General features: G+C 41.2%; 2 protein-coding genes across 5 annotated transcripts in view; one reads left to right on the forward strand and one right to left on the reverse strand.

Annotated features, from left to right (window-relative positions):
* pias1b (protein inhibitor of activated STAT, 1b) overlaps positions 1-13245 on the forward strand; it is a 46554-nt gene extending 33309 nt beyond the window's left edge. For all 4 annotated transcript variants that reach the window (XM_088641112.1, XM_088641110.1, XM_088641113.1 and 1 more), the window contains exons 4-14: positions 349-396; positions 1453-1543; positions 1923-2057; positions 3049-3154; positions 3512-3585; positions 4254-4414; positions 5423-5550; positions 5939-6113; positions 6555-6697; positions 7135-7172; positions 8192-13245. In XM_088641112.1, coding sequence (XP_088497238.1) covers positions 349-396; positions 1453-1543; positions 1923-2057; positions 3049-3154; positions 3512-3585; positions 4254-4414; positions 5423-5550; positions 5939-6113; positions 6555-6697; positions 7135-7172; positions 8192-8509 — 1417 coding nt within the window. In that variant the 3' untranslated portion in view covers positions 8510-13245. The remainder of the gene's footprint in view (positions 1-348; positions 397-1452; positions 1544-1922; positions 2058-3048; positions 3155-3511; positions 3586-4253; positions 4415-5422; positions 5551-5938; positions 6114-6554; positions 6698-7134; positions 7173-8191) is intronic.
* Positions 13246-13871: 626 nt separating this feature from the next.
* Positions 13872-16686, reverse strand: LOC148659157 (calmodulin-like protein 4). Its single transcript, XM_088641121.1, has 5 exons — positions 16560-16686; positions 16428-16458; positions 15675-15815; positions 14846-15034; positions 13872-14478 (listed from the first exon to the last, which is right to left on the reverse strand). Exons 1-5 carry the CDS (start codon positions 16560-16562, stop codon positions 14381-14383), a joined length of 462 nt encoding a protein of 153 aa, XP_088497247.1. The 5' UTR covers positions 16563-16686; the 3' UTR covers positions 13872-14380.
* Positions 16687-18708: the final 2022 nt, after the last annotated feature.

Here is an 18708-nt window from a genome sequence, read left to right on the forward strand (position 1 = left end):
TGTTTAATTCTTTCATTGCAGAAAACATTTCATTGTGTGCTCATCAAATTTTTTATGAACCCGCTGGGGAAAATTTAAATTATTTGGTATATTATCCTGCACAATGTAATGCCACAGAAACCTTTTACAAATCATTTGGGGCAAATGCATCAGTGTCGAATGAACAACCATTAGGCGTGAGAGAGAGGAAAAAGATGTATATGCATTTTAATACCAATATAAATAAATGCAGTTTGAGGGGCAAAATGTCCTTTGTGAAATGAAATCAATGTACATGAATCAACACAGGACGGCATGAGTGTCCTTAGCAGCAACTGAATTGTCTGCTCATGTGATTTGTTTCCACAGGGACCTTTCTGGGACCAAATGCGACTTTACTGTTCAAGTTCAGCTAAGGTACGTTCTCCTTCTGGTTCTCTGCATTGGTCTAAAGGTCTGGAAATGTGTATAATGGCACCTGTAGCATGAAACCTCTGGGCAGGGGTGGGCAATATGGGTAGACAACATAGGGTAAATATTGTGATATTGTACCATTTTATTCCAGGTATTATTTTATATGTTTTGTATAAATGTATGATTCTTGTAACATTATTGTTACTGGCAGAATTAATGCAGCGGATTGTCAGAATTGATGTGGCATTTGTGAGCACCTTTTTTCAGGGTTAACAGTATATCTAAAATATCCATAAGGAAATGCGAGTAAACATGACCTCATAAGCTCTGATTTTTTCAGTATTTCAGTGTGAGTTGGCTACAGGCATTGACGAAAGCTGGGTAAAGAAGGCAGAAAGCAGTCAGACAGCTATACATTGTGGCAAAACTTAGGACACAGTACTAGTACAATAAAAGGAATGAAATGTAAAGCAGTAATTATCAATACAGATTTTTGAGCCAACAAATCAGACGCATTACAATTCAAAATACTTTAAAATTATATCAGCTGCATAAGACATTTGAGGGGGCTGATTCTCTAAGGTCTTAACACAAGCAATAACTAATGTCCAAAATAAAGGGAAATTGTAGTAATCTGAGATGTAATTAATAATACATATGAAAACAAAATAAAAAGGATCCCATTTTCAAAGATGTTTCAACTTGTCAACCAATAATTATAGTTATTTCTTTCATTGTTAACATAAAAAATGTCAAGGTATGTGGTGTGTGATAGTCATTATATTACCCTGCCCTACCTTTGAGTAATACACTGTTTTGACACTAGGTCCAGATTTATATAGTTGATTTATTTTGCAGTTCCTTTCTTTCAGTGCCCTCAATTCTTACTGACTTGGTTTTTTTTTCCTGCATGTACAAGATTATTATTACACTCCTTATTCTTCATTATGAGGAGCTGTCACCTCTCTGTAAGCCTGCTGCCATCTGGCTGGGCCCAGCTGAGACCTGAACAGAAAGCATGCTATATAATATGTGGTGTATGTTTTAATCTGTTCCCAGGTTCTGCTTATCAGAAACGAGCTGTCCTCAGGAAGACCACTTTCCTCCTAATTTGTGTGTGAAAGTGAACGGGAAACCCTGTAACCTCCCAGTGAGTACTGCCCTGACCTCACGCCTTACACTGGGGTCGTGCTGGAGTCCAGCCATACTTGAGTGGTGACACTGAGTAAACAGCTTAATAAACCTAGACTGCTTTTCTGAAGAGTACCCTGATACCTAGAGTAGGCACTTGTCTGGCAAACAGAATGTCTATGTTTTGACACAGTGTTGTCCATCACCCCCTGTCATGTTAATAGTTGTAGACCAATGTGCTTTTATCACTTTAAGGAGATGAGCGCACACTTAGACATCATCGAAAAAGAAATCTTGATTAGTGTGATAAGTCTATAAACTTGTGGCCTTTATAATGCAGAGAAGACTTCACTGTTTAGGAGCGCAATCTGTAATATCTTATGCTGTTCTTTCCCAAGGGATATCTTCCTCCAACCAAAAATGGTGTAGAACCAAAGCGCCCCAGCCGACCTATCAACATTACCTCACTGGTGAGATTGTCCACAACAGTACCCAATACCATCGTGGTGTCATGGACAGCTGAAATTGGAAGGGTAAGCCAAGGTTTTTTCATGTTGCTACAGTGCAGCTTTAAATGAAGGACATTCAGGAATTGCAGTAATTTTTAAACCTTAAAAAAAAACTAGTTGTAGTATTGCACCAAGATCGTGTTTTGCCCCGATCAGAGGAGAGATCAGCACCACGAACCAGTGCGTACTCAGGAGCCTGAAGGGTTACTGTATTTTAACAATAGAGCCCCCTTACTCTGTTCATGAGCGAAACTTGAACCATGAACCCGTGATTCATGGATCATAGAATTAAGCTCCACCTAGTTAATGAATGTAATTTTGGATGCCCTTTTTATCAAGTCTTTTAAACAAACTCCCCTGTTGATCATACAGAAAAACCCTGTCGTTTTACCACCCCCCCCCTTCCCCCCATTTCTGTGACAACCTGGCAAAAATAGTGTAGAAACAAGTTGGGGTTTCTTATTATTTCAGAGCTTACCTGCAGAGCTGATTAATTTGTGCCAGCCCCACAGTTCGAAGACTGCATCGTGCTCTCTGGCATTGTACCTTTATCTGTTAAATATTAACACTCAACACATTTGAGTACAAAGATGATGGAGTGCACATTTGGCACACTAATTATTTATATTGATAAACATGTCTGAACGAAGTCGGACATACCTTTACGGTGAAGTCTACCTATTGCGGCTTCCACCACATCAAAAGACCTTGGAAGACAAAGTTATGTAAACTGTGCCTGTGGCAAGGTATAGCTGAGTTGTTTCAAGCTGTCAGGAAAAGGTTTGTTCAGTTAGCTCCCCAGGAGGTGCAGTTTTCAGCTGACATAAGCCTACAGTTCAATGCAATAGCCTACAATTATTCTAACCTACTTGAATTATATTTGGAGAGAGTGTTGTTTTCCAACGATGTGAGTTGCTTTAATTAAAAATGCCAACTTGCAGGTTATTAAGATGCTTGCTTAAATTCTTATAAATTACATTGAAATCTTTTTCTTTTTTTTGTCTCCCCCCAACAGAGCTACTCAATGGCAGTGTATCTTGTAAAACAACAGTCCTCCTCGGTATTGTTGCAGAGGTTACGGTCAAAAGGCATAAGGAACCCAGACCACTCCAGAGCACTCAGTATGTATGACTACATGCAGATGTTGACCGTGTAATTGTGTGGGGGTGTCTGCCTCCCTGACAGTAATGCTTATTAAAGTTTCTGAGTTAACTGTTTTGGATGTTCGTGGTTCTCTGGTTTCCCCAGGAAAGGACAGGAAGGCAGGAAGTGCAAACTAAACTCAGACATTATGTAAATGTTATTCTTGACACTTAGAGACTGAAGGGAAGTGAGACAATGTGCCCACTGTTTAACTCTTTACAGAGGACATAGCTGTTTGGTACTGTGTTGCAGTGCTTTATCATTCGTTCTGGTCAAGACTTGAGATTTAGTGTGAGGTGGAAAGGGTAATCATTCCTGATCTTTCTTGACCGTAGTTAAGGAGAAGCTGACGGCTGATCCTGACAGTGAAATCGCCACCACCAGTCTGCGGGTATCTCTGCTCTGCCCGGTAAGGATGTTTCTGCAGCACGACCAGAAAAGAGTTGACTTAGTTCGCACTGCTCATGCCTGGGCTCTGTGACCTGCTGTGAAGCTCCTCATTTTAGATTTGAAATCAATGTTGTCATAGCAAATGATATTTCTGCATGATTCCCGAAGTAGTAGCAAGTATTCCTCAATTGCAGAATCTGGCCCTTTAAAAAAAAAAGTACAACATATCTGTTGACATGTGGTAGCATGTGGAGTGTTATTTTTATAAGGATAATGAGAGCTTCAGCTTGTCCAATTTACATTTTTAAACCAGCAAGAACATAAATGTAATTCCTGAAAACGTAATCATTCGTGAGCAGACCTGTTGAATGATGTTAAAATTCAATGCAAATTAAGACTGAGATTTTAACCTAAAACTCTATGCATGTACCCATCTCTGCAAATGCTTGCATCTGTACGGCAACAGAAACCTTTGTTATATAGAACCATTCTCGATATGCATCTTAAAGCGTAGTAAAAAGTCTAAAACATGAATTGCCAATATAAAGCCATGCTAGAAATTTTTTTTTCTACCTCATGTTTAGAAAAGAGGTCCTCTCCTTGCCTTTTGGGGACCTGTGAAGTAAGTCAGACTGACTAACTCCCATGCTTTTGGTGCACACTTGTGATTTTGTGTGGTGTCTGCAGTTGGGGAAGATGCGGCTGATGATCCCTTGCCGGGCGCTGACCTGCTCACACCTGCAGTGTTTTGACGCCACGCTGTACATCCAGATGAATGAGAAGAAGCCCACCTGGGTGTGTCCTGTCTGCGATAAGAAGGCTCCCTACGAGCACCTCATCATTGATGGGTTAGTGGCCTCTCTGTTTGTTTGGCCTGCACTGCGTGCCATTGCTTTCTGGGCTGATAGCACTACAGCCTGCATTGTTGGCTATGTCACTGCAACGTTTTGTAGCCCATCCATAACATGTTGTGTAGTATGTTACACTGACAATACAGCCCCAGCAGTATGCTAAGAGCAGAATAAAGTCGGCACAAGCAGAACTGCCTCTGCACAGATCGTACTTTATTGTGCGTCAATACTGAATAAACCCTCAGGTTTTTGGTGATATTTAATTTGTCTGGCTTTTGTCGCTCCCAAAAACAGACTTTGCTTAAATGTTTTTTTTACCTCAGTTTTGAGGAAAATGAACTACTGCTCCGTAGTGCTTCCCACCAGTGGTGATGTCAGTGGTTTGACTTCAAAGTGTCTTCAGTTACAGTTAGAGGATACCAAACCAGTCACTGTAGCACCACATGCCATGCAAGGACACAGGGCCCTGCTGAGGGACTTTACTGGCCCTGTTCCTCTCTATGCCATTGGTCACAATGCCAAAGGAACAAACATGCACTACTTGGTTTGAAAAATACAAGTTGCAAATGCAACACCCGAATGCGGTTATGATGTCTCCGTTTCAGCATGACCACTTCACCCTTCGTTTACCTTACTTTATCTCATTTTTTGTCTTTGTCAAATAATCCCCAAGAAAAAATTGTATGTTTATTTTTTTTTTTAAGTTTAGACAGTATGAAGGACAAAAAGAACCCTGGATCCTTACTAGAATCCTAAAAACAATATTTTCGTGGTAAATACAATTAAAAAATAGAATTATTTAATAGGGAAAAGGTCAGTCTATTGTTAAGTTAGATTCATTGAATTCATAATTTAATTCCATTATATTAACTATATCAGAAGAATATAAAACTGTCTAAAGATTATAGGTAAAATATCTTTGTTAAATTCAGAACAATTGCTGCACTTTGTTTGTAGTTTGCTTCTGTCTGCACTGTCCTGACTGCACACTTTTTCCCTGGGTAGTTTGTTCATGGAGATCCTCAACAGCTGTGTGGACTGTGATGAGATCCAGTTCAAGGAGGACGGCAGCTGGGCCCCCATGCGGTCAAAGAAGGAAGTGCAGCAAGTCAATTCTTACAATGGAGTAGAAGGTACAGTGCTTCTTCCTTGTCAGCAGATCAGCACTCATCAGACAGTAAATTTCCCAGCGCTTTAAACTGCAGAGATTTAACACAACCTGTCGTTAAACATTAGAATTATAATTAGGGAGCTGGTTATAACAGATCTAGTTCAGAATGGATTGGCAAGATTTGCAGGTTAAAGCTGTGAGTTTTTGCATGGGAATTACAAACATCTTTAGGTAAATTTTTGAGCAGTATTAAATATTTTCATGTGAAAATGAACTGTGTGGTTTTCATATGGGGGTGTTTACTCTAACACTTACAGATAGCGGTCTCGTTTATAGAGAGGCAGGGAGTACTTGGTGCAAAGTGAGAGAGGTTTTGTAAGTGGTGCTTCTTTACTTCTGTATTCACTCAGGAGCCTGTCGGACTGCGATCCCCGAACACAGACACAGTAGCTCCTCTAACAGTAAGAAGGTGGAGGTGATCGACCTGACGCTGGACAGCTCTTCTGATGAGGAGGAGGATGAGGAGCCCCCTCCAAAGAGGACCTGCCCCTCACTCTCTCCTGCTTCACCCCCTGTCAACAAGGGGTGAGTGAGAGGGCCTCTGCAATGCTGTCCTGCATTGTATGCCACTTGTAATGGCACATTGTACAGTCTGACCTTTTTTATGAGGAATCTTTCAGTCAATTGCACTGCAAGGTTTACACGTTCATAGCAGAAAGTTTGACTTTGAAAAATATTATACAACCTTAGTCGTCATAATCACTTTAAAGTTTGAGATTTCTGTGCCCCTACATTTAGTAAGATATTATGTAGGAGATGGTTTATTATCATTGTTGTTTTTATTGTGTAAGGAGTTTGTTTATTGTCAGGTTTAGATCCCACTTGTTTTCTGTGCATGCAATGTGCTGTGCTGAATTGTTAAAAATAGTCTGTGTTGTAAAAGATAGAGGGCTAAACAGTGTTACTGACAGTCTTGGTTTAGTTTATGTGTGCTGGATTGATGTGTGGTCTCCTCTTGTTGTGCAGGGTGTTAAATCTGCACCATCAAGCATCACCAGTGGCCAGGGCACCCAGCATGCCCCCTGTGGATACCAACTACATCCCCCCACCGCCCCCCCTCATCCAGGACTACCGCCATTCTTATCACACGCTGCCCTATGAACTGCAAGGTACTGCCGCAGTGCTCCCAATCGCACTCATACTGTCACACTACCACACTGGCAAACTGAAACAGTGCCCTGCTGACACTTGTACTGGAGCTCACACACCTGCAGTTTGACATTGCCTTGGTGTTAATGATGCACTGCTAAATAATGCAGTCTTCTGTAAGTTTAATTATGAAGTAATTTTTAAAAGCTAAGAGGTTTTTATCTGAACCATTTTCTTCTTAACTACTTTAGTACCTCCTGACTAAGGGTTTTTTTTTAAATTGAAGTCAGGGAACTTTTAATCTACTTTTGATTGTCACACTTGGGGAGGTATTCTGTTATAATTTTAGTGTGGTCACAATAAAAAAAACTTCTGAAATTGTAATATGTAGCAGTGAGCATGTAGAAATATCTACAGAAAATATTGATTTTGCTTTTTTTTTTTCATTTTAAAATAGGTCTGGATTTCTTCCCATTTTTGCAAGGTGACAATCAGGTAAGTGATTAATAGCTGATGATGCAAGCAAGATTTACCTAGACAGGTTCAGGCTTTTATGGGTCGAGGGACTGAACATGAGATGTAAAATAGTTTATCCATGTTTACCGTTTCCACCATTTGAAAAGCTGAGCTGATTTCCTACGAAATTCTCAGTCCTCACTTGAAACTGTTTTATAAAAGAGTAGAATGGGGCTGGAATGAGGCCAGCCAGTACATTTGTTAGCGACCTGCTGAGTACTTGAAAGGTGCCATTGTAAGTGGCCAGGTTTCCCACACACGAAGCTTGCTCTGATTCAGTGGTTCTCAGCCCCGCTATAGGAGGAAGGCTGTGTCCTCTAGCTTTTGTTTAAGCTAAGCTCTCAGTCTAATTGATTTCATTCTTTATATATATTTTTAAATTTTACTGCTCCTAAAATGTTGATTGGAATTTTTATTTGATAAAAAATTGAGGACTAATTTCTGAGGTGTGTTACCTGATACATAATTAATTCTACCTTTAAAGAAAAGTGTAGGTGTGTTTGATTCCCTGTCATTCACACCTTTCTCTCTCATGAAGGGAACAGCTGTTAAGAATTCATTTATAGTAATTGAAGCAAACTCTTAGGAGTTCCAAGAGACTACTCAAAGTTCTACATGCTAAAATGGTATACTTGGTATACCAGCAGAGGACACTGTTTGCTAATTAGTCCCGGCTTTGGAAAGAGTTTCTGGCATCAGTGTCCTGTAGCTATTGCATCTCTTGAGAGGCAGTAAAAGCTTCTAGAGCTCTGAATTTCCATTTATGCATTATTTGCTCTAAATTGTAATGAACGTCTTGGCATGTGACAGTGTCTAGTAAGCTAGAGCCTTGTCAGTAAGAGCCAAGTGCTTTGGAGGATGCCGCAGTGAGTCTGTTGCCTGCTGGTGACGGAGGGTGGTTAGGAAGCACTGCCCGTGCGGGAGAGGGGAGATGCAGGACGAGAGTGTTACCCGTGACCCGTGTCTTACCTGTGCTGTGTGTGTTGGCGTTTCCACAGCATTACAGTACCAATCTGCTGGTGGCCGCCGCGGCAGCCGCATCGGCCTCGGACGAGCACGACATGCTCCACCCCTCCCTGAACCGCTTCCTGCCCTACAACTCCTCGCAGATGTACCTGGAGCAGCCCGGCACCCCAGTCAGCAGCGCCCTGGTGCCAGCCAACGGCGGCGGGAGCAGCAGCAGCAGCAGCAGCAGCCTGGTGTCCTCCAGCAGCCTGCGCGAGAGCCACGGCCACCCGGGCCCCACCCGGGCCACCGCCGAGGCCGCCGCCGCCGCCATCTACGGCTCCATGCCCGATGTCATCTCGCTGGACTGACCGCCGGGCGCGGGGCGCAGGGCGTGAGGACTGATCCTCTCCACACCAGTCGAGACAAAGAAAAACACACTCAGAAACAAAATGGGGAGAAAAAAAGGAGAGGTCTTTTTTAAGAAAAAAAAGGATAAAAAGAACGATGCTGTGTACAGAGAACAAAAATATATTTTCAGTTTTACTTTTGTATATAAACTTAGGACTTTGCCTGTCCAGTGAGTAACTTCAGTTGATATTTTTTGTGGATACTGAAGATTTTTTCACAGTTATACATTTGTTGTCCCTTAATTATATTATACCTTTTTTTTTGTATTTTTATTTTATTTCCACATCAATGGCATTATTTTCTTCACAGTGATATTGTTTGGTTTTTAACGTATCCAATCTCTCGTTTTAAAATCATTGTAGGAGTCTTTCTTCTCGGAAAGAATTATAACTCTCAGTGGTTGACAGTGTTTTATTCTTTCTTTTTTTGTGCAAATAATTTTAAGATCCTTTAAGTTATGTAAAATATAAGACATGTTTAAAAGCATTCCCTTTGCCTTTTCAGGATGTAGCTATGGGGAGTGCGCAGATGGATAGAGTATGCCATTTCTGGTTTCTCTTTATAAAGCCAGGTTGGTTCTTGACTTCCCAGTTGAACTGTCTGGGCCCAAATCTACCCTCTGAATGATTTTGCTCTATACTCTTGATTATTTTAAGTTGAAGTAATATTAACAAAGACTATATTTTGTTTAAAAAGTTAGCATTTAAGGATTTAGTGCTTTGTTTTTATAAATGTAGCATTTTTTTTGCATTTTCAACCACTGTTTCCATTTGCACAATGCCAAAAAACAAACAAAAAGTTTATCTTGCGCTCCTAACACAAGCATGTCACCCTCCTTCGGCTCATGGCTAAAGCACTTGTGATGGTATGGCGTCTCGGTATAGGCCATTGCTGACTGGGCAGTGTGGGGAAGGTCACATGTTTTGCAAGAACAGGGTTTTAAAGCAAACCCACAGGGTATAGAAATGAATACTGTTTGAAGGAGTGCATCGCCTTGGGAATGCGACTGCTGGGTCTGGTGTCTGACCTTGACAAGGAGATTCAGAAGCATGAGGCTGGCTTCTAGAGGGAGGGAGACTTGTTGAAGGAGGTGGAGGAATTGGTACCTGTCTTCTGCTTAAAGAAGCAAGGTATCTGGTTGCCATGTATTTGACCCTCTTGCTTTTGCTGACTATGGAGAATTCTGTACTTTTCCATGCAGTTGGTTAGTGTTAGGCTGTGGTATGTGCAGTTCAGTGCAGTGAAGGCCTCTCTGGAGATGCTGGAAACCGTGAATATTATTTTCCTCACCCTCTTAATTACGGTGTTTTTTTGGTGGTGTTCTTTCTGGGACTCCTTCCTTTGGTAATCTTTTGGAGATCTCTCATGTTTTTAAAGTTAAGGCTTAATGGCCTGTAATTGCAACCTGAAACACCATAAACCTGCATGCTTCAGCTGTTTCAGTCACAGCCCATCAAAAGGGAACAAAACCACTATGAAAAATTACAGCCACTTCTACCCTGAAGCTTTGGAAAGTTGAGACATAGCTTTGTGGTATTTCTGTCCATTAGCTTGTAGTTGTGAAAACAACCTGTAAAAGTCTCCATTTTCAGCAAACAAGAAATTGGCAAGATTCTGTGTCTTGGTTCTCTATCCTGCCTGCTACATAAGTTAGTCACAAGATTGTTGTGTCCTGGTCAGAATCAGTAGCCATGAATAAATAGGGAACTTATACACAACCTAGTTACAATTAAGTATTCTACTGTGACTAAATTAAAAGTGTTTTTTTTTTTATTTAGTGCTGTAGATCCTCCTTATTTCCTGGGCCCATTGTAGAGGCTCTGCATTTTCCTCTGACCTCACCTGTAGCAGATTTGCTCCCACTGGTGGGAAAAATACCTCCCACTCACCAGTGGGTATGTGGTTGTTTCTGTTCTGAAGGTGACGATTCAGTATGGACTGAAGAGAAGGCATATTTAGGAAAGCTAATCTTGACCAACAAGCAAGGAGGCTTGTGGTTTTTTTCCCACTTAGAAAATGAGATGGGAGTGTCTTGGCTTACTACTGCAGATCCCCACCTGTGTGTCCATTCGGCAGCACTCCCTTTCTAGATGGGAGTGTTTATAAGGCATGACGGGATTAGACTGACTGCAGTGTAGATATGAAGAGGCTGGGTGCAGGTGGAATCCTGCGTTACTAGGTTCTCCAGTGCTGTGCTTGTTGTGTGGTTTTCTGTAATGACTCGCCTGAAGAGGGTACCCTATTTGTACGTGTTTCTCATTGTAAAAAAGTTTCCTGAGGGCTCTCCTGCTTCCTCTCTCGCTTTTACGTCCGTGTTGGAAATGTGAGAATGCGTATGCAGCCACATCTCTTGTGTGTGCCCTGCCTTCCAGCTGTGTGTCGCGGTCACTGTGAGATGGGGACTGTGGGTGCAGTGTGCTTGTAGTCACCAGGAGCACCTGAAAGGGTGAGCGTTGTCCTTGGAGCACCGTGACTGAGCACATTGGTGTCCTGTTGACTTGCCCACTGTCTATTGTCGTTCTTTCTGAAATGCTGCATGTTTTGTAGTAATGGGTCTGAGAATTGTGGTTTGTCGGAATCTCTGACAGGTGCCTTCCGCTGCTGCCCATCTTTTTACGTCTGTCCCCACCGTGTCGCACCTAGTAAACTTCTATCAAAACGACCCAGCGATCCCTTTGGCCATTTCATTGTACTGCCCAGTTTTTGCTCTTATTGAGCAATCATTGGTAAAATGTCAGGAAGTCATAGATAAAAATATAAATGAAGGGAAATGACTGAGCCTCTCTACTTAAAATACACAGACCCTATACATCAGTTTCTCAAAGAGCTGAAATATTTTCATTTTAAAACCAGTAAAGTGTGGTAAGAAGTTTCCATTTTAAACCATGTTCTAGAGAAAATGGACAGATAGAAAAAAGGGCATTTTTAGTGGGGGGGGGGGGAGGATGAGTGTGTTTTAAAAAATTCTAATTCCTAAAATGACCAGATTCCAGATCCAAGTCAAGGTTAATGGTGACTGTCTTGGTTTGTTGTTAACCAAGTTTGGTTTATTGATTGTTGTGTTTGTACAATGATTTGCAATTATGCGCTTGGAGTGTCCTGTTTCTGAAGGCCAGAATCTTTGTTGTGTCATTAGTGACACACTTGTCTTTCCAAAGATATTTTACCTTTCCAAAATAAATTCAGTAATTAGTCTTTGATTAAGTCCCTGAGTAAAGAGTGGTACATTATTAGCAGGTAGTGCTAGAAAACCTGCAAAACCATGTCCCCATTTGAAGAAGGCTCAGCGGTCCTCATCAATAAGCCCAATCTGATTATTTGTTTTTGGTTTTCTCATGTAGAAATTGTTCAGTATTTATTTTAGGATCTGTACATTTTACCCATGTTTTGTTCCTAAGGAAGCATGTTTGATGCACCTGTCCTTGTAATTAACTTATTTAATTTTTTCTGGTCACAAGCAAAGCATTGTAACAAAGGTTCTCATGCATTCTTATTGTTTGTCTCACATTGTGTGTAATACACTGAGGCCTTCACAGTTGGGGTGGCATCTGGACTCTTGAATGCGGTATCAATTCCCAATACTAAGGACAGCTGGATAAAGCCAATGAATTGGAAATTGTGATGGCAAGTGGTATTATCAGGGCTCACTCAAAAAACACAAATTAAAAAATGGGCATATGTTATTTCTGATTTCCTCAGATATGCAAATTAAATCATGGGTTTGAACTTCATAATAACACTAAGGCTAAAATTAGTGGCCTAAGTATGTTTCCTGTGATAAGTTTTGTAGTATTCACTCATGCTCAGTAAAGAATGTCCATTTATAGTTGAAAGAACCTAGATTTTCATGTGTTTTTGAACAGTTTTTTCCAATTACTAGTTTCTGTATAATCGACGAACTTTCCTAAAGCTTTTGACAAATGTAAATGTAGATTGTGGTCCTGATACAGGTGTAGCACATGCCACTCATGTTTGACCATTTTCCTTGCTCAAAAACATGTCGTTCTGTAATTACAGGCATGCTTTCCCAGAATGAAGCTCTAGGAACACGGCTACAGATGGATTCAATTTTGTTTATATGCGGTCTTTATTTTATGCTTTGATTTTTAAGGAGCTGGCACTTCCCATTGTGTTGGGTTTCAGCAAACACTTGTGCATATTGGACTCAGCTGACTATTTCCATTGTTTAGCTCAGTTGTAGTTGAATGCAAATTGTTAAAGGTAAAGCAAATGATTTTATAAAACCAGTTCACCAATTTTTCGTATATGTAATGTTCATGGCTTAAAAAAAACTAAAGGGAAAAGAAACTGGTTCATATGTGTGCAAGATGGAAATTCTCAGGTTTTTTCTGCGGAGCTGGGAAGTTCCAGTAATGATTGTCTTTTTTTAGGAATCTTACCACAAAGTGGACTCCACAATCAAACCGACTAGCAAATTATCCTCAAAAGTCAAAGATCTGCTAACATATGCGTTCACTGCCTTAAATCTTCTCACACAATTCTGTTTCCTTATGGCATGCCAAACCAGAAAAAATGGCTTTTTAAAGAAGAAAAAGATGTACAGTAGACCAATGTCAGTTTGTATAAAGTACCAAGTGAAAAATATTTATTACTTGCATTGGAAGAAATTGTTTACTTATTGAATGTTACCTGTTTATGTAGAGAAGTTTAGATGTAATAAAATGCATTCAGCTAACTTGTTCAGAATATTGTTTTCTAAACTAAAGCCATCTAAATTGACTGCTGTAAATGTTTTCACTTCAAGGTATAAGGTAAGATATGAATTGTTAGTCGATTTGAGCATGGTAAGTCAATCAATTATGGTAAGCTTAAGAATACTGAATTTACATAAAATGATATTTTAAAGAAATCTTTAGTTTGTACAGAAATATTACCAGAGCAATGTGTTCCTGGTGGCAGTCTAGGCTGTTAAACTGAGCTAATGCAAATTCTTTAAAATAAGCACCTGGTGTCATCTAGTTCCTATTCTAGACTAGGATAAACTGCCTTTCTCAGCTTGAAAAGGAAAGTGAACTCTGGAATCTTGAGAAACTTTATCTGGCCAGAAGTATAAAAACTCAAACTATTAATTACTAGTAAGAATAATGTGGAAAGGAACCCTAATATATTTTATTGAAATCTACCAATAAATACTTTTTTATTGATAGCTTTCAATTCCCAAAAATCTGGAAAAGGGAAACTTCAGAGGTCACATTTAACACTTTTGGTGTGTCTTGTGTAGCTGTGCAAATTCTGCAAAATTAATCTTTCAAATTCTGTAGAAAGCCCTTCTTTTTTTGTAAAGAGGACACCTAGAGGTACTTCAAGGAACATGTAATATTTAATCACACATTACAATCTTAAAGTCCTGCATTTCTATAAACCACATTCCCTAAGGACAAGCTCAAGACATAACACCACTAATAAATACTACATTCTTAGCACAATGAAGAATATTTAAGTCCTACATTAAATCAAAAGCCATTATCCACAGTATCCTAAAAATCACTAAGTGCTTAATGGTGATACACTCTAATGACATTAGTAATGCATCCCACATTAAGCTGCCACGGCCTACCAAAATTGTATATGAAAAGTGATGGATGTTTCAATGTTTGTTGTTGTTCACTTTAAACTTTTAATCTTTGTATTCATGTAATTTTGTCTTACTCTTTTTTAACTTTATCTGCAATAATTGATACCGAAGATGCGTCTGTGCTATTCAGCCAGGATAGATTACAGGGGAGGGAAGGGGATGCAGCCGTGGTTAATAATTGAGTGAGTGAGCTGGGCAAGAAGACAGCCGTCCGCGAAGCTTTGTGCTCTCCATCTCAGTAGTCTGGCGGTGGAAGTGTCACCATTCTTGTGAACTCCTCGTACTGCACAACGCCATCTGGACGCACGTTTGCCTCTCTGAACAGGTCGTCCACTGCGGAGGATACGGAGGACAGGAGAACACATTAGTGAAACCCTTTTGGAAGGGGGTGGGAGTTTCGCATTAGTACTCCGGTCACTACTACCCCCTCTTTATTTTGCAGACTAGTTTTCTAGTAGTCTGTGGTAAGATGAATATTGTTGGTGGTTTGATGGTTGTAATGAATAGGTTACAAAATTTGTCATCCCCAACGTCCCTCAGAATATCTAAAAAATAGATTATTTTGCAAACCTAATACCTCATGTATTACTACCAGCACTCTCCCTGTGCTACAGCGTTCTGATTAATCTTACTCTGCCTCAATACTATGGTGATATTCTGGTTTCGGCTGGGTAGAGGTCATGCTGGTCCAGAGACCCACCCTCTTTGTCGGTCAGTTTCTCGCCCAGCCCGGTCAGTTTCGCCCTCAGCTCTGAGGCCAGGATGTAGCCCTTCTTCTGCTTATCCGTCATGCGCATGGCCTCCAGGATCTCCGCTTTGGGGTCCTCCTGCTGGATCTGCCGGTGCATCATGGTCAGAAAGGTGGAGAAATCCAGCTCTCCGTTTTTGTCTGCACCAAAGGAGGAGGTGTATGAACAGTCATTAACTGAGCAAAGGAACAGGTAAAGGTTCGGTCCATGCTGGGATGTCAAAAGAAGTCCAGCATTCGGCTGTGGGGCCTTCAGAGCAACATGGCTTCCAGTGAAGAGGTTTTCTGTAATTTGTACCTTGATGAAGTTAATCAGGCCTCTGTAACACAGCCCAACAAAATATTTGCAAGCTTCTATAGCTTGAGGGCAATTGTAAAGGTGTACTAATAATATGTAATATAGTTTAAGTAGGGAGCTGCCTCAGCATGTGTAGGCTGCAAACGAGTAAGTAAAGGTGTATCCCATGCTGAAAACGGAAGAAAAATGCAACATTTTGGCTGTGGAGTCCCTTTACACCCGCAGAAGGCTCCACAGCCAGAATTTGTATCTTTTCTTCCGTTTTCAGTATGGAATAAACCTTGACTTGTGCCTGTATCTAATATAGCCAAATGATGGAAATGGAAAAATCACTTGAGCAAAAACATCCTCGTCTGACACATTTTACATTTTTTATGTGGATCAGGTCCATCACCTTAGGAGTCACCCAGAACTCCCCACCACCTCCACAAAGCTGGACTACGCGAGCTGGGGTGCCTCTGGGGCTTCGGGCTGTTACTGTACCTATCTTGTGGATCTGCAGGTGCCTCTCCACCTCCCCAAAGGTGGGGCTGGTCCCCAGGCAGCGCATGACGGTGATCAGGTCCTGGGCTGCGATTTTCCCCTTGTGCTTCTTGTCGTACAGAGAGAAGCACTCCTTGAACTCTGGGAGACAAAGACTGAAGTGACTCTCCCGTGTGGCGCCAGGCCCCACTTCGCTGTAGAGCAGGAGACGTTACTTTTAAATCCAGTATCTTCAGTTTAAAATGACTTCATTTACAGTAAGTACCCACCCATAAGAAAAATATTTTCAGACTGAGGGCTATGGATCTTGATTACCATCCGAGGTGGAATTGTTACTTATTATTTTTGGATTTTTTCGTAGCACAGTTCTCATTGTTGTGGCACTCTTGTTAGGCCACGGTGTAGTAGCAGTTTCTACGGAAAAACTAGTATTACTAGTAGTACACGAAAGCGATCTTTGTCATTACACTCCCAGCGAAAATTGTTTTTGAACTTTGAGTTCTTACGGCACAGGGTAGGCGATTTTATATTACATCTTCCGTGTGAGATATTCCTGTTATTTATCTTTTCAGCCAACTATCCCATGCTCCCATTTTTTAGACTGCTTTTCTGTTGTTTGAACTCCGCAGTAGTGGGTGGGCTACAGTCTTCCCTTGTCCTGACATCAATTAGCTTTACATGTAAACCAACTCCGCCACAGGCTGAACTGTAAAGAGGCAGACTGAACAAGAAATAATTTAATACGCCGCTCACCGTTAATTTGATCCTGGGATAGAAATTTCGCCTTTGAGGGAAAGGAAACAAAACATCAGTTAAAAGAATTAAAATCAATATGTAGTTTATCCGAGTATAACCGACATAACCGAAATAGTATAGCTCACTCACCATGTCTGCTACGGTGACACACAGATCTCCTCTCCACTTCTCCTATCCTCTCGCTCTGTGACGTCACACTAACCCCCCACCCCTACCTGTTCATCCTCCGTCATCGAGTTCTAAAGTCCGAACGCCGGGGCTGTAATCAACACCTTGTTGCTATAGGAACAATGGAATATCCGATCCCGTGCTTGGTTATTGTAGCCTCTGTTGTACTCGCCTTATCTCTGAGTTAATGAAGACAACAGGACCGAATGAAACGTTTTTATGTAATGTTCGTATTAAAAAAATGAACTTCTCACAAATGTCAGCCAGCTGACCGGTTATTATATTATAAGGAATTCCATTCTCTCCTTTGCTAACACTATCAATAACATCCCTCTAATAGGGGTTTACAAGAACCGCTGACTGGGTTAACCACCGAGCCAAACGAGCTGCATGACATCATAAGCCCTCTGATAATTGCGGGTCTACTCTTAACTGAAATAAGAGTTACAGTAACGTGAAAGCACACTGCATCTTGGTGATAGTTTGCGGCTGAGGAAGATGACGGGGACCCAAGTGAAGACGCCTGTGGGGAAAACTTGTCCTCGCCACCCGTTTACTAAATACCAGTCATCCGTGCAGCAGTTTGGCATACACCCCCTGGAGTGACCGTGGAAACTCATACCGCAACTCGGCTGCTATCTCTGTACAGGAGGCATGACAAAGAACTCAGAAGAACACTTTTTTTTTTCTATTCTGGGTGCGGAGAAGATCGCAAAATAAAGATTTATAAGCCGTTCGGGAGACTATACCTCTGCTCTGTGACAACAAAACCAGTTAAAATGGAATTACCGATGAACTATGACAATTTAGAGCTTTGAGTTTATGCCCTCTACTCAAAATATTCAGCAGAGTATGGCCAAGCTGCTTTCTAGTGTACTGCATCATGCAGGTGGGGGGCTACACAGTGGTGGTGGTGGAGGGGTCTCCATTACTTGTGCCTTGAGTTAATTGCCCATATGAACGCTATATAAGTGTACAGAATTATTATTTTATTTTTATTATTGTTGTTAGGAGTAGACAGCTTTCCCCCCAGAAAGACTAAGTTAAAAAAAGTGAACTAGAATGGTTTGGTTGTGCGTTTTGCAACGTAAAATGCTGATACCTAAAAAGCAGTTAATTCTAATATTTATTTTTATTAAGACGTTACGACAACCCATTCCAACACAGTTGCCATCGCTGTCGCAGCATCGCGTTGATGGGACTGTGTTGGAAACCTTCCAGCGAGAGCTGCCACTCTGTCAGAACGACCGTTCGCGAATGTTCGCCGGACCACCTCTTGCTCCCCTCCTTGGAGGAACCCACTACCTTGATTCAGGTGAGGGCGGAGCTACCCGGCTCCAGGGCGTGGTCAGAACACTGGACAGTTCATCATAGTACCGGGAAGAAGGAAATTATAATAATAATAATAATAATTGCTTACATTTATATAGCGCTTTTCTGGACACTCCACTCAAAGCGCTTTACAGGTAATGGGGGCTCCCCTCCACCACCACCAATGTGCAGCATCCACCTGGATGATGCGACGGCAGCCATAGTGCGCCAGAACGCTCACCACACATCAGCGATCAGTGGGGAGGAGAGCAGAGTAATTAAGCCAATTTATAGAGGGGGAGTGTTAGGAGGCCATGATTGATAAAGGCCGCTGGGAAATTTTGGCCAGGATGCCGGGGTTATTTCTCGGGGGAAAGAAATAAACGACAACGATTAAAGTAAAAATGTTACTAAACAATTGAAACACAAGTGTGGCCACGTTTTATACACCTGTTTAAGCAAAAACCTTCTTAAGCTCATATATATATCTATATTATATTATACTCCTTTGCAAAGTCTTGAAGCATTTACCCCCAAAGAGTGCTTACAAACAAGCGAAACGTTTAATCTTTGTCCACGCCAAACTGAACCTTTTACAAAACACACAAAAAAACATGAAAATAGTACTTGTCCACAACCCATAGAGGGCGCCATTCTTCATGGTCCCCAAGCAACTTCAAACTTCCGTGACTAGCAAAAAAAATCCCAAAGTTGGTCACGGATGCCAGACGATCTACAGTATAAAGCCTGTATTTATTTCAAATACAATACGAAAAGGAAAATGCACAGTTCCTCCCAG

The sequence above is a fragment of the Lepisosteus platostomus genome, chromosome 7 (genome assembly GCF_059453375.1).
Source record: "Lepisosteus platostomus isolate fLepPlt1 chromosome 7, fLepPlt1.hap1, whole genome shotgun sequence".
NCBI lineage: Eukaryota > Metazoa > Chordata > Actinopteri > Semionotiformes > Lepisosteidae > Lepisosteus > Lepisosteus platostomus.

Coding starts and splice junctions, on each gene's coding strand:
- LOC148659157 (XM_088641121.1), bottom strand. Junction 15,035..15,674: donor CCTGCAGATCCACAAGATAG/GTACAGTAACAG, acceptor CCTTTGGTGCAG/ACAAAAACGGAGAGCTGGAT. Junction 14,479..14,845: donor GAAACTGACCGACAAAGAGG/GTGGGTCTCTGG, acceptor TATCCTCCGCAG/TGGACGACCTGTTCAGAGAG.